The sequence below is a fragment of the Necator americanus genome, chromosome IV, assembly GCF_031761385.1.
Source record: "Necator americanus strain Aroian chromosome IV, whole genome shotgun sequence".
Classification (NCBI taxonomy): Eukaryota; Metazoa; Nematoda; class Chromadorea; order Rhabditida; family Ancylostomatidae; genus Necator; species Necator americanus.
Genome location: NC_087374.1, coordinates 21,720,355 through 21,733,141, shown reverse-complemented (window position 1 = coordinate 21,733,141; position 12,787 = coordinate 21,720,355). Strand labels below are relative to the sequence as shown.

Here is a 12,787-nt window from a genome sequence, read left to right as displayed (position 1 = left end):
TATATATATATATATATATATATATATATATATATGCTTGACTTAATCGGCGGGCTGATGTCATCGTCTGACGCAATTACCCGCATCTTCGCCGAGGTGTGCAGGCCTTGAACACAGCTCTGCCCAACCTTCTCGATCTTCTGCGAGAGCTTGCACAGAATCAATCCATTCGTCGCTGCTCCATATTCTGCGAAACCTTACGTCCCGCCTGAACTGCCTATCCAAGTGCCGAGTGTCCTCAAGTCCTCTTTCATCACCTCAGTCCAGAACTTCCGTTTTCGGCCAGGTGGCTTCTTCCAGCTCGAACCAGACGAACTCCTCAGAACTCGTTGAACAAGGCGATCGGCCGGTCTCCTTAATATATGACCAAACAAGCGATGGCGATTTACTTTAGCCACTTTCGATGGTGGTGCAAGATGTTGATATCTCTAACGTGTCATCCGCCGGTATACCACTGCGTAAAAGTCTTCATTGTGGCATACCCTAGGCCAAAAGTAACTTGACTTTGTTGATGATGGTGGTCGACCACAAGCATTTCGTTAAGAAGTTGAGAACGGCCTTAGCGCATCTTTGCTGGATATCTTTCTCGTAGCTGCCGTTGTTCTTCAGCGTACAGCCCAAATAACAGAACTCATCGACGAGTTCTATCAGTTGTCCGTCCACCCTGATTCTCGTTCGAGGTTTCGAGGAGATCCACATTTGCTTGTATTTATCAGGGCGTAGACGTAGTCCATAGGCTGCAGTCAGTTTCGATACAAGGTTGACAACATGCTGAAGTTTCGTATTGCTTTTCGCGAATATAACAACATCGTCAGCGTACTCGAAATCGGTCACGGGGCGTCCTGATGGTGCTAAAATGATATCGGCAGGACACTGACCTAGTGATCTTCGCATAATGTCGTCGATGGCGAAATTGATCAGGAAGGGTTCTGCCACTGCCCCTTGCCTTACTCCAGTTACCACTTCAAACGGTGTTGTACATCTGACTGGTGTTCGAGCTGCAGCAGATGTTCGCTGATTCATGTCATCAAGCAAGCGAACGAACTTTCTGGTACTCCATCGGCGCGGAGCGCATTGAAAAGACGGTCTCGATGTGGAGAGTCGAAAGCGGCTTCAAAGTCCATAAATGCTAATTGCAATGGATTCGAATACCGCTGCAAGATTTCGATTCCTCTCCTGACGACGAACACCTGGTCAGTCGTAGACCGGCCAGGACAAAAGCCAGCTTGCTCGTCGCGTGCTGTTTCTTCGCGATGTTTAATGAGTCGCTCCAGGATAATCCGCTCGAATACCTTGTACATAACACGCAGCAAAGAAATTCATCAATAATTCCTAGGGTCCGTGACGGATAACTTCTTGTGGAGGGGGATTGGTAGCGCATCTCCACAAGTCAGGTATCCTTCGTCTATCCATATTGAACGGATGATCTTTGTCATCTCACGAATCGCAGACGGAGGAAGATATTTAAGCATTTCTGCGCTAATTCCGTCGTCTCCACCAGATTTTCTATTCTTCATTTTTTGAATACAGACTAGAACCTCTGACTCGGGCGGCGATTCCTTGTTAACCGCATATGTCGGTCTATGAACGTGCTCGAGTTCAGGAGCTGACGGTGCTTGCCGGTTCAGCAAGATCTTGAAGTGATCCCTCCAAATTGGAAGGGTTGCTTCACCGACAGCCACTCCATTGGCAGTGTTAAGAACAGGAGAACATCTTTTCATTTTGCTGCTATACTGTCTTATTAAAGCATAGGCTTTCAGAGGGTTCGTGTCCTCCCACGCCTTTTCAAGCTCCTTCGCTCTTGATTCCACTCGTTATCGCGGTCTTGTTGCAGTTGACTTCGCAACTTCCTTCTAAGACGCTTTTCCTGGTTGAAGTCACCAGTGCTGCGCGCGACGCATACAGAATTGTACGTGGATTTTGCTTCCGCAGATGCAAAGGCAAACTTCTTCCACGGCAATAGAACCGGGAGCGTTTCCTTTGCAGCGTCATGAATGCACTTTGCGAAGGAATCCGCATCGCTAAGCTTCTTCCTGGTCCGTACTCCAACATTAATAGACACACGTTGGCGGAATTTGGTTCTGCATTCTTCGTCTTTCAGACCTGCCACGTCGATTTTCGGTTGGAGAGGAACTCCTCGGTTTCTCTTGTGGAACTGTATCTTGAAGCTGAGAAGAATTGGACGGCGGTCAGAGTCGAACGCGACGTCCCAAACAGCTCTAGATTTTTGGATACCTGACTGAGGAATGTTCCTCGCAAGAGCGTAGCTGAAGTTCCAGAGTCCTCATCTCCCGCTTGCGCTGCTCTTCGGGCGTTGAATGGGTTGAACCATGCCACGTAAGTTGATGCGTCGATGATTCCATTTGCACGTGGAAGCGATGATGAGGCCCGTTTGCTCGCATAAGTCGATCAGACGGTGGATAACACCATTTTCCTAGCACATAGGATTGCTGTTCGAGTACCATCTTCGCATTTGCGTCTACTCCGACAACGACCACCTGCTTACTTGGTATTTTAGACATCAACACATTGAGTTCATCATAGAAGGCGTCCTTGCTGTCCTCAGCGGTTTCTGTAGGTGCGTGAGTACTTGCGAACAGGAATTTACGTCCTCTGCGATCCCACAGTCGTAGAAAGGCGCATCTAGACGACGTTGAGCCAAATTCCTTCACTAGGTTGTTGTAATCCTTCCTCACAGCTATCGCGCAGCCACCTACTCTGTTCTCATCAGCATCGCCGCAGTATACGGTGTAATTTTTGATGCTGATAACGGGCCGATCTCTCATGCGTGATTTCTGCAGTGCAGCAAAAGGCACGCAGAGATATCGTAGAAGCTTAGACAGGGTGGATTGTTGAAGTTCACTCGCTAGTGTTCGGCACTTCAGCGTGACGAAATGAATGGTTGTTGTCAAAGATTCCATGCTCCCTTCATGCAGTTGACCTTTCAGGTTATGGGCTTTGCTTGCTTTTGTGCTGGACGACAGCACCTTTTCGCAATGTATGGGCTTTCGCCCTATAAGAGTGCGGGTTATATAGCTCGTACGTTCCCAATGCGTCCACTCGGACGCCCGATTGCGTTTGGTTGAAGCAGGGCCACCACGTGCAGGTAGCAATCAGACTCGTGTACGATATAGATATACTCCACCGAAAATCCACACCACGCTGGATTCGTGGGATGATGCCTTTGGAAGACAGTAATCCGGTCTAATATTGATCAATCTGCTTGGATGCGCCAAAGCGTTCACTTCAATTCAGAATCGTTTGAGGTTCACGAATGCGTGTGCAGCCTGTATAATGACTTGCGAGGGCTCGCCGCTGTATCAAGTCACTCATCCTCCCAGACAAGTCTGGCACCAACTTGTGGGACTCGAGAGATGTAGGGCTTGATTGGCGCCAAGGCAGCCTCGATCCCTCGATCGGTCGTATAATCACAGCGAAACTTCTTACCGGTTGCGCTACATCCACCTTTTATTATGTAGACACTATTCTGTTTTCTTTTTTGACCACAAGGGCTTCAATCTGAATTTGAAGATGAAAATTTTAATGTGGTAGTTTTTTACCGCTATACCTAAAATTTCTATCTGACAGTGGATGCACTGGCGTCTCTCTGGAATTCGTGCTCAAAAAGAGCACTTTTTTCAAAAAAAAAAAACACTGGGAAAACGAGCACGAAGAGAGAGATTTTGGTTGAGCTATTCTCGTGAGAGAAATGAAATGAAAATCATTTAGTACCGTTCGAATTCTGGCCATTTTCTTGAAGAGAAGTTGACGTTGAAGCTCAGCGAACTTTTCGGTAAATTTGATATGTGTGTTTACCACAAAAGACGGGTGGGTGTAGTGTAGCGGTTAGAGGTTCCGCTTCATGCACGATCAATCGGAGGTTCGAATCCGCCCTAGCGCTCGCCAAGCCTTTCGATCCCTCCAGGATCGACGAATTCGTAAAAGACTTGTAGGGGAGGATAAATACACTGACTTGGCACATCTGCTAGCCACCGCAAGTCATTGTTCTGGCCAGTTACACGTTCGTAAACCTCAAACGATCCTGAATTGAAGTGGTGGCGCATCCAAAACGGATTGATTAACGCCAGAAACTCTATCCTTTTACCAAAAAAGACAAACAAAAAGAAATAGGCAAACGAATAACAACGAAATATCTGCTCAAGAACAAATATGTGTACATATATATATATATATATATATATATATATATATATATATATATATATATATATATATATAATATATATGCATCGGCTCTCACCTTAGACCACTTACATGCAAACTTTACTGATTCAAGCTTCTATCCTCGGGCTTGCTCTAACCTTTTTAGAATGGATCTTGATAATAATTCATGAGGTAGGTTAATGAGTAATAATGAAAAACGAAGGGCTGAGTCCATACCCACGGCTTTCTGCGCCAGTGCGTTAATATACGTCGTAAGTTGTTCAAACATAGGTGTCTTTGGGAGTTCGCTTGTAATTTCCTGAAGTTCTCTCTCTGCAGAGAAAGCAACATCACATTTCAGCGAAGAAACTCCAGCAATAATAGTAATAAAGATGTTGATTGTATTCATTGTGTATGCCATGTTGCCTAAAATAAAAAAGATTTCTATGGTTAATCTCTTGGATCATTAAATGCAAATGCAACTGCTACTATGGTATTACCGAAATAGGTGTGTGCGACCACCGTTCTACTTCAATAGCAATAAATGAACTTTCTTTCGTCTTTAGGTAGGTAGTGATATAAATCAGTGTGGTTCGTGAGGATAATACGTAGGTTGTTTCATACTAACTCTCCATTGGAGATAAAATGGTTGGAAATGAAAGAACAGAAGTGGAGTTTATGTTTTCTTGCTATGCCAACGAGGTTTAGGTGAAACTTGTTTTATTGGCCTGACGTTTCAACAAACTCGTCTTTTTCAAAGGCCTGAAAATGGTTCGAGGTCTTTGATACCATGCATATCCCATCAAACTCCTCCTCTCTCGTTAACTTTCGATATTGTTCCAAATACACCGCGCAAGACCTTAAACAGTTTCACCGACTAGCGGGGTTGGTAGACCACCGCGTTCTTAAAGATTGTCACCAAGGCGAATGAGATTTACACACCTAAAGTACTAATGTCTGGATAACGTTAAGGAACTGCATGTTGAGCAATCTTATAGTGAGTGTTACGAACGGCAAGAAGTCATTCGTAATTGATAAGCACTCATTTTTGTTATTCATCGGCGGATTCCTGACGGAAATCCAGAATGCTTCCAATGCCTTCCTAGCAGATATTTCTTTCTCGTGCGCTAATGTCGTACATTTTATTTCAAACTCATTTTCATCATGCTTATCATTTTTGTGGCGCCCTAACGGTGTCATCGAACTCCCTCGCCTTTTACCAGCCAAATGTTCCTTGATACGTTCAATCACCGGCTTTACCGTCTGGACAAACCACGCAACATTCTGACACGCATTGCCTATCGTAGAATCTATTGCGAACTGACTGTCGCGTGATGCTCTCGTTCGGGATGTTCACCAGCACAACATCATCATCTTGCAGCTGTGCTCGCAAAAGAGTCCGGTGTGTAGCAGCAGTTAAGGAGTCAGAGACGAAGGAGATGCACAAAGCAATTCTACTTTCATGTGGGATCCTCACTGTATTGTTCGTAGTTTGAGATTGGGTGTTAGATTTTAATCTCGAGTAACCGTTTGAACTAGCTATGCTTGTGGCTAGTTTTAGTGATTCCTCCCGTTCTCTATCCTCTGTGCACATTGCTGTTGTTGTTTTGACCATATTTAGGATAATTGCCTTTTTTATGCCATTAGGATGGGCTGACTTTGCGTTTATCAGTATGTTTTTCGAGCTTTCCTTGCGATACCATTTCACACTTGCAATGCCATTGCGTAGTTTTATTTGAGCATTCAAATAAGGCAGCCAACCATCTTTTGGTTGTTCTCGAGTGAGTTTTATGTACTGCGATCGTTCATTCAGAATTCTAAAGCATTCTTCCATTTCGGATTGCGTTGATGTTATAATGAAGCAATCATCGATATAACGGGATTACATATGTGGAACACGTTCTATCACTGGTTGTTCTATTCTGCTCATAAAGCAAACGGCAAGAACTGGAGCAAGCCTTTGGCCCATAGCAAGTCCTCTTATTTGAGAGAAATATTTTCCCGACCATTTAAAAACATTGCACTGGAGGCATTCGTTGATCAGGATCATTATGCATTGCTTGCTTAGACCAAAGGTTTCTATACTACGGCCGTGTCTATCTAGCATTTCAGATAACGCTTGTAACGTTTGTTTGTTTTAAACGTTTTTGTACAAAGACGTCACGTCAAATGACTCCATGAACAATTTTATTCGAGTCTGCCATTTTTGAGTCATTCAAGGAATTGTGAACTGCTTGATGGATGAGAAGACACTTTTGGTAGTAGTTGACTCACAATTCTATTTAGAAACCAAAAGATACGATCTGTTCGCCCTACTACACAACATATTATTGATCTTATTTTATAAGTTTCCGCTGACATTGATCGTAGATCGTTCCTTGAAAATTTATGCGTTTTAATCTTACTGTGAAAAGGGAGCAGTTCGGTGTTTCTGTTTTCTACCTGATAAGGAATTTTTCGTCAACCCCAGCAGCCTTATCGACGCTCATCCAAACATGGTTCAGACGTTTATATTGTGCAGTAAACTCTTTCTGTAACTCGGCGATAAATACTATTATCCATTAAATGTTGTTCCGTTATTTCCCGATCTAGTGTTTGTGGCATAACTACAAACTCTCCTCCTTTGTCGTTCACAGAGATACGCGATGTCAAAGTAGATATTACTTCTCGAACTTCTCGAAACCCTTTCCATTGATGCTTTGCTAAGTTTCTATGCCGCTGATTTCGGTGTTGGTTGAAAGCGGCTAACACTCCCACTGATACAATTCTAAAGTTTACATCGGCTTCACGAATTAGTTTAGGTTCTTTATAAAAAGTACGGGGGAACGGGACAGGTGGAAGTTTACAAACGTGGATTGTGTTTGGCCTTGATCCTAAGTTGGTCTCTGAGTCTTTGAATGCCTCCTGCAATTTTACGAAAGACCGCCCCATTGACATTCTGAGCTATCGAAAATGAGGGCCCTAGGCTTAAGAAGTCCATAGCATCATCGGAAATATGAGTATCACCAATTACTGTGATTCTAGCCGTTCGATCAGTGTTTGTATTTTGATCAGAGCTTATTGGTAGTCGATGGTCTGTGGATGTATTGTTCTCACAAATAAATGGGGCGGCCAAAGGCTTGCTCCAGCTCTTGCCGTTTGTGAGAACATGTTATAATGTTAAAATAATAGAACTTCTTCCACAGATGTAATGCCGTTATATCGATGATTGCTTCATTATAACATCAAAGCAATCCGAAATGGACGAATGCTTTAGAATTCTGAATGAACGATCGCAGTACGTAAAACTCACTCGAGAACAACCAGAAGATGGTGTTGGCTGCCTTAATTGAATGCTCAAATAAGACTACACAATGGCATTGAAAGTGTGAAATGGTATAGCAAGGAAAGCTCGAAAAACATACTGATAAACGCAAAGTCAGCCCATCCTAATGGCATGAAAAAGGCAATTATCCTAAATATGGTCAAAACAGCAACAGCAATGTGCACAGGGGATAGAGAACGGGAGGAATCACTAAAACTGGCCACAAGCATAGCTAGTTCAAACGGTTACTCGAGATTGAAATCTAACACCCAATCTCGAACTACGAACAACACAGTGAGGATCCCACGTGAACGTAAAATTGCTTTGTGCATCCCCTTCGTCTCTGACTCCTTAACTGCTGCTACACACCGGACTCTTTTGCGAGCACAGCTGCAAGATGATGTTGTGCTGGTGAACATCCGGAACGACAGTATCAAGCGACAGTCAGTGCAAGGCGACAGTCAATGAGTGCTTATCAATTACCAATGACTTCTTGCCGTTCGTAACACTCTGTGAGCTATAAGATTGCCCCACATACAGTTCCTTAACGTTATCCAGACATTAGTACTTTAGGATACTGCACAGTGCGTAGATCTCATTCGCCTTGGTGACAATCTTTAAGAACGCGGTGGTTTACCAACTCAGCTAGTCGGTGAAACTGGTCAGTTGTTTTCCTTTTAAGGCCTTGTGTGGTATACTTGGAACAATATCGAGGATTGGCGAGAAGAGAGGAGGAGTTTGATAGGATATGCATGGTATCAAAGACCTCGAACCATTTTCAGGCCTTCGAAAAAGACGAGTTTGTCGAAACGTCAGGCCAATAAAAAAGTTTCACCTAAACCTCGTTGGCATAACAAGAAAACATAAATACACTATCAAATGCCGAGGTTCCAAGAAGAGAGGACTTGGAGAAGTGGAGTTTTAGTGTTTGCGTGGCCTGGGTGGCGTGGGAATAGCACTTAGTTTATCCGGGATAAACGTGGGTTTCTCTTCAGCACTCGTCGAACAAAACCTCGAATGTGAATAGTGGACGAAGTTTTAAATTCACTTATGAGAGATGAACCCCACTTGCTCAAGAAGTAGTGCTCATAGCTCTGGGATATTGCAGAACATTGTGGAGAGTGGTCGAAAGCTTATAATTTCTGTGCAGCTTTCCGTCGTTTATGTTTGCGTCAAATGCCCATAGCCGTACACGCTTATTCATTGTGGCCGTGTCCTTACTTTGCATTTTGGTTTGGAGCTCGTCTGGGACAATTATACGCATATGTTCGCAAACATTCCGAAGCCTTCTTAAATGAGTGCGTCACGGAAAACTAAGAAAGTAAGAAAAAAGTTTAAGCACCGTTGTTTTTGTGCGTAATTGCTCCTCTTATATTGGATACAATCACTCAATCAGGATATTTTGTTCTCTTGCTCTACTGATTTCGTCAAGAGGAAAATGATTGTCGTTCCCAAATCAGTTTACATTCACCCTTGACTCCTGGTGCTGACCTGCTGTTTGATTGTCTACGGATTTCGTTGACGACATCCGATACGTACCAAACGCCCACTGCAGGTTGCAAACTTTCTTTTGCAGTGTCGGAGTCTGACCGTGCTTTAACTTGTTCTATCAGGAATTTGACTGTTTTGCGTGTTGTCACAGAGGATGCTACTCCGTGAACGACCCGGTCACATCACCTCAAGCAGTAAAAAGTGAAGAAAAGCAAGAATATCTCTGGGATACGACTAGTTGCGATGATGATTGCAGCCTTACTTTTCTTCTACATTCCGTAGTTTATATTCCCGCATAACAGAACGAGGTTTTACAAACACTTGATTATCAAAATTTTTTCAGTGTACTCTACTGTAGTATGTAGAGGTAGAATCAGATTCGACTAAGCTATATCGTATTTGTGCGTTTCCCTCATTTGGAGAAGAAAGCGTGGAACTAGTTCGTAGGCTGGGAGGAAAGGTTAGGAATATTTCTTGACTCCACATTTCAAATACAACTTGCTGGAATTCTGAATTCTATTTGGATAGCACGTGGAATTCAATGTAAAATGTTTTCAAATGTTTTACATAGTAGATTATACAAAACGACGTATTCTTACATTCTATGACAATTTATTTATTAAAATAAAGCGTCAGGAAATTAAGATTTCAAACTCTTAATAACGTCACAGTAAATAAATCAGTTGATGAGATTGTAATAATGCGCTCAAAAATAGTGAATAACATCGAAATCATGCATTTGGAGTTATAACTACGTTGATCATCGACGCCTTCTTGTTGAATCTGCATCTGGCCTCCGTCTTGCCGCTGAGATCTGTGAATATGAGCGGGGATTGCAGGGAAAGATTTGCCTAGGGCATATTTTCACACTTACCCTTCGGAGATCAAGCTTTTGCATTTTACGCGAATCCAGTTTATTCTGTGAAATGTACACTTAAAACATGAAAAGAAGGTGAAAACTATGGTCTACCTTGCGCGATGATGAGTCCTTCTTTGATACTCTTCTGCTAGAATCTTGACCAACCGCACACAGCGGTACCGGTGGCGCTCTATTTAGTCCTTCACCAGGGACTCTGAAAATGTTGGAAAGCGTGTAGTAGAAATTACACAAATATAGTCTTAATGGGTTCAACAAGGGAAGGCCTATCTATTTCTATTCTACGAGATACAGGCCTTTCTATGGCGTTATGGATCAGCGAGTTTGTTGTTGTTCACATTTTGATTGAGTTTACCCTGTTTAATACTAATAATTTCCCTGATTTATTCTTTCCCAACCTCAAGAGATGAATGTGTTGAGTTGACATATTTACGAATACTCTCATCGAAATTGGACTCATCATATCAGTGGGCGTCACCGAAGGCTCACCTGTATCACTTGTGCTCCCGTTGTTCATCGATTTACAGCGGGTACCAGTAACACTTATATTTGTTCCAATCGCGCGCAAGTGTTGACCAGTGGCATCTCTTTTCGCGAGGAACTCGAAGAAGGACTTTCTGAAGAGGTCTGACCATTGGGTCGGCGCTCTTCCTGCGGTGGGTTTGATGTCGCGTGGTATCCATTCGCTTACGGCTCTGGTCCAACGTTTGTCGTTGAAACGCATCACATTTCCCGCCTAATTTTGCTCTCCTTGGCATATGCTGCAGCGTCTCTGATCTTCTATCGGTGACGTAGGAGTGAACTTTTACTGAAGTGAACTTTACTGGAGTGAACTTTAACTTGCGTAAAACGGGTTACTCCCAGCATCACCCTTTCAATTCCGCGTTCTATGATGCTAATCGCATTTTCTTCCTGCTTGCGAAACACTAAGGTTTCTGAAGCGCAGGTCAAAGCAGAAAGAACGGTGGTGATGAATAGGTGAGCACGGAGCCGGATGTTCTTGGTCCTCTTCACTACATCCTCGATGCTCTTATACGCTCCCCAAGCCACTCGTTTCCTTCTGCCCAGCTCGGAGGTCAGGTCGTTCATCATGTTGATTTCCCGACCTAGATATACATAGCTGGAGCACTCGGATACGTTCTTTCCGTTGAGTGTGATTGGGGCATCAGAAACCCATCCGTTCTTCATAAACATCGTCTTTATCTAGGTTCAGCCGAAGACGGATCTTTTTACGCGTTTCATCAAATTCGGCCAGCATTCGTTCCATCTGATGCTTGCTGTTATAAGAACGATGATCAGCGAAACGAAGATGGTGTAAATGCCGGCCGTCAACTTTCACTCTCATTGTGTCACCCTGACGAACCCCTCTCTTCACGTCGATTATGACATCATTGTAGAATGGGGAAATTTTGGTCGTCAAGTTGCTATACAACTCACCAAGTATCTTTATGTATGGAGTAGGGACCCCTTGGTTGTCCAAAGCCTCCATGACCGCTTCGCTCTCAACTGTATCAAAGACTTTCTTTAAATCGATGAAAGTGAGACACAGCGGCATCTTGTACTCTCGCGATACTTCTGTGAGTTTTGAAAACGTGTGTATGTGGTCAATCGCACTGAACCATTTTCGGAACCCTGGTTGCTCGCATGGCTGTCCTTCATCTAATGCTCTTTCTATCCTGTTTAGAATTACTCTTGTGAAGAGCTTGTAGATGACAGACAGTAAGCAGATTGGACGATAGTTGCCGATGTCTTGTGGGTCTCCTTTCTTATACAACAGCACGGTCTTGTTGGTTTTCCATTGCTTAGGAACTTTGCATTGCGACAGATAACGAGTGAAGACCCTCGTCAATGTGTTGATGAGTACTGGGGGTAGGTACTTCAGATGTTAAGGCTTGATTCTGTCGTGCCCGGTTGAAGTACGATTCTTCACTGACACGATGGCATGTCCGACTTCGGAAGAGGGGACCTCTGGAACGACATGTCCATTTTCGTTCAGATGGTGAGGAGGCGTGTGGACGTGGCTGTTGAAGAGATTTTAGTAGAAGTCGTGAATGACATTTTCCATCCTCCTTCTCGATGCTGTAGTTGTTCCATCTGGGGTCCGAAGAGCAGTCATTGTTGTTTTACGATTGGCGAAGTTCCAACGGGCGTAGCAAATGCTCTGTTCCGCCTCTGCATCTTCCACCAAGAGCAGGAGCACTTCTGTTCTTCTCTCTTTGAAATCTTCCTTAATGGCCTCTCTGCAAAGCCTTGCGAGCTCGGACGTGAGTTTTTGGTTGCCTGCAGTTCGTGCAGCTCCACACTGACCCATCAGCTCTCGAGTTTTAGGAAACGGCGTCTCTTGGTGGTTTTGAAACTCTTCGCTTTCTTCGTACGGTCGTGAAGATGTTCATAAGCCACTCATATCCGTCGTCGATGTTGTTCATGACGGTATCTTTTCAAAAATCGACAAGCGAAGCGAAGAGCATCCGGTCTATGATGGTTCTGGGAGTTCGCTTAGAGAACTTTGCGGCTTTTTCTTCTGTCCGTGTGGAAGGAAATCTTCCTCGAAGAAGGCGATGGTCCGATCCCGTATAAAACTTTGGTACAACAGCGACATCCGTCAGAGAAAACCCTTTATTGATGATGATGTGATCAATTTCATTATCATACCCTCCATCGCCTCCACAACGGTTCACCGCCTCATAGTGGCGTGGAGGTGACACTGGGCGTCGAACTGCGATGCACAGCGGAGGTTCATCCTCCGGGAGGGTCTCCCAAGCTGAGAAGGGGTTCGACACATCCGACATTCCGACTTCTCGGAATCGGAAGCCTAGCTAAGAGTAAACCACTGCTAAGATTCACCACCGCCTGGACAAAATGTCTCAAGGTGGCTCCCTGATCCATATAGGTTGGGCGACGACCTGTGGTGAAAGCTAAGCTCGCCGTGACATGGCTGCTTAGTTTGGGGA

At 44.1% G+C, this 12,787-nt stretch overlaps 6 protein-coding genes across 10 annotated transcripts; 1 reads left to right on the top strand and 5 right to left on the bottom strand.

Annotated features, from left to right (window-relative positions):
* Positions 1 to 483: 483 nt before the first annotated feature.
* RB195_002270 (uncharacterized protein) lies at positions 484 to 1,023 on the bottom strand (the record flags this gene model as incomplete). The annotated part of the gene is made up of 1 exon (XM_064199447.1): positions 484 to 1,023. The coding sequence occupies one exon, from the start codon at positions 1,021 to 1,023 to the stop codon at positions 484 to 486; it is 540 nt and encodes a 179-aa protein (XP_064055328.1).
* RB195_002269 (uncharacterized protein) lies at positions 484 to 1,301 on the bottom strand (the record flags this gene model as incomplete). The annotated part of the gene is made up of 2 exons (XM_064199446.1): positions 484 to 998; positions 1,046 to 1,301. 2 exons carry the CDS (start codon positions 1,299 to 1,301, stop codon positions 484 to 486), a joined length of 771 nt encoding a protein of 256 aa, XP_064055327.1.
* A 21-nt stretch (positions 1,302 to 1,322) lies between these two features.
* On the bottom strand, positions 1,323 to 1,721 carry RB195_002268 (uncharacterized protein; the record flags this gene model as incomplete). Its single annotated transcript, XM_064199445.1, has 1 exon — positions 1,323 to 1,721. The coding sequence occupies one exon, from the start codon at positions 1,719 to 1,721 to the stop codon at positions 1,323 to 1,325; it is 399 nt and encodes a 132-aa protein (XP_064055326.1).
* Positions 1,722 to 1,756: 35 nt separating this feature from the next.
* Positions 1,757 to 5,998, bottom strand: RB195_002267 (uncharacterized protein; the record flags this gene model as incomplete). 2 transcript variants are annotated; one of them, XM_064199444.1, is made up of 5 exons in its annotated part: positions 1,757 to 2,168; positions 2,236 to 3,013; positions 4,402 to 4,590; positions 4,665 to 4,693; positions 5,490 to 5,998. In XM_064199444.1, the coding sequence occupies 5 exons, from the start codon at positions 5,996 to 5,998 to the stop codon at positions 1,757 to 1,759; spliced, it is 1,917 nt and encodes a 638-aa protein (XP_064055325.1). The 2 variants fall into 2 exon arrangements, with proteins under 2 accessions (XP_064055325.1, XP_064055324.1); XM_064199443.1 differs by lacking the exon at positions 4,665 to 4,693 and having other exon boundaries at positions 5,416 to 5,998.
* A 1,626-nt stretch (positions 5,999 to 7,624) lies between these two features.
* Positions 7,625 to 7,936, top strand: RB195_002266 (uncharacterized protein; the record flags this gene model as incomplete). The annotated part of the gene is made up of 1 exon (XM_064199442.1): positions 7,625 to 7,936. One exon carries the CDS (start codon positions 7,625 to 7,627, stop codon positions 7,934 to 7,936), a length of 312 nt encoding a protein of 103 aa, XP_064055323.1.
* Positions 7,937 to 9,719: 1,783 nt separating this feature from the next.
* RB195_002265 (uncharacterized protein) lies at positions 9,720 to 12,625 on the bottom strand (the record flags this gene model as incomplete). 4 transcript variants are annotated; one of them, XM_064199441.1, is made up of 8 exons in its annotated part: positions 9,720 to 9,773; positions 9,834 to 9,878; positions 9,930 to 10,032; positions 10,235 to 10,572; positions 10,707 to 10,942; positions 11,010 to 11,712; positions 11,771 to 11,915; positions 12,489 to 12,625. In XM_064199441.1, the coding sequence occupies 8 exons, from the start codon at positions 12,623 to 12,625 to the stop codon at positions 9,720 to 9,722; spliced, it is 1,761 nt and encodes a 586-aa protein (XP_064055319.1). The 4 variants fall into 4 exon arrangements, with proteins under 4 accessions (XP_064055319.1, XP_064055322.1, XP_064055321.1 ...); XM_064199440.1 differs by lacking the exons at positions 10,707 to 10,942; positions 11,010 to 11,712; positions 11,771 to 11,915; positions 12,489 to 12,625 and having other exon boundaries at positions 10,235 to 10,353; XM_064199439.1 differs by lacking the exons at positions 9,720 to 9,773; positions 9,834 to 9,878; positions 9,930 to 10,032; ... (2 more) ...; positions 11,771 to 11,915; positions 12,489 to 12,625 and having other exon boundaries at positions 11,002 to 11,391.
* Positions 12,626 to 12,787: the final 162 nt, after the last annotated feature.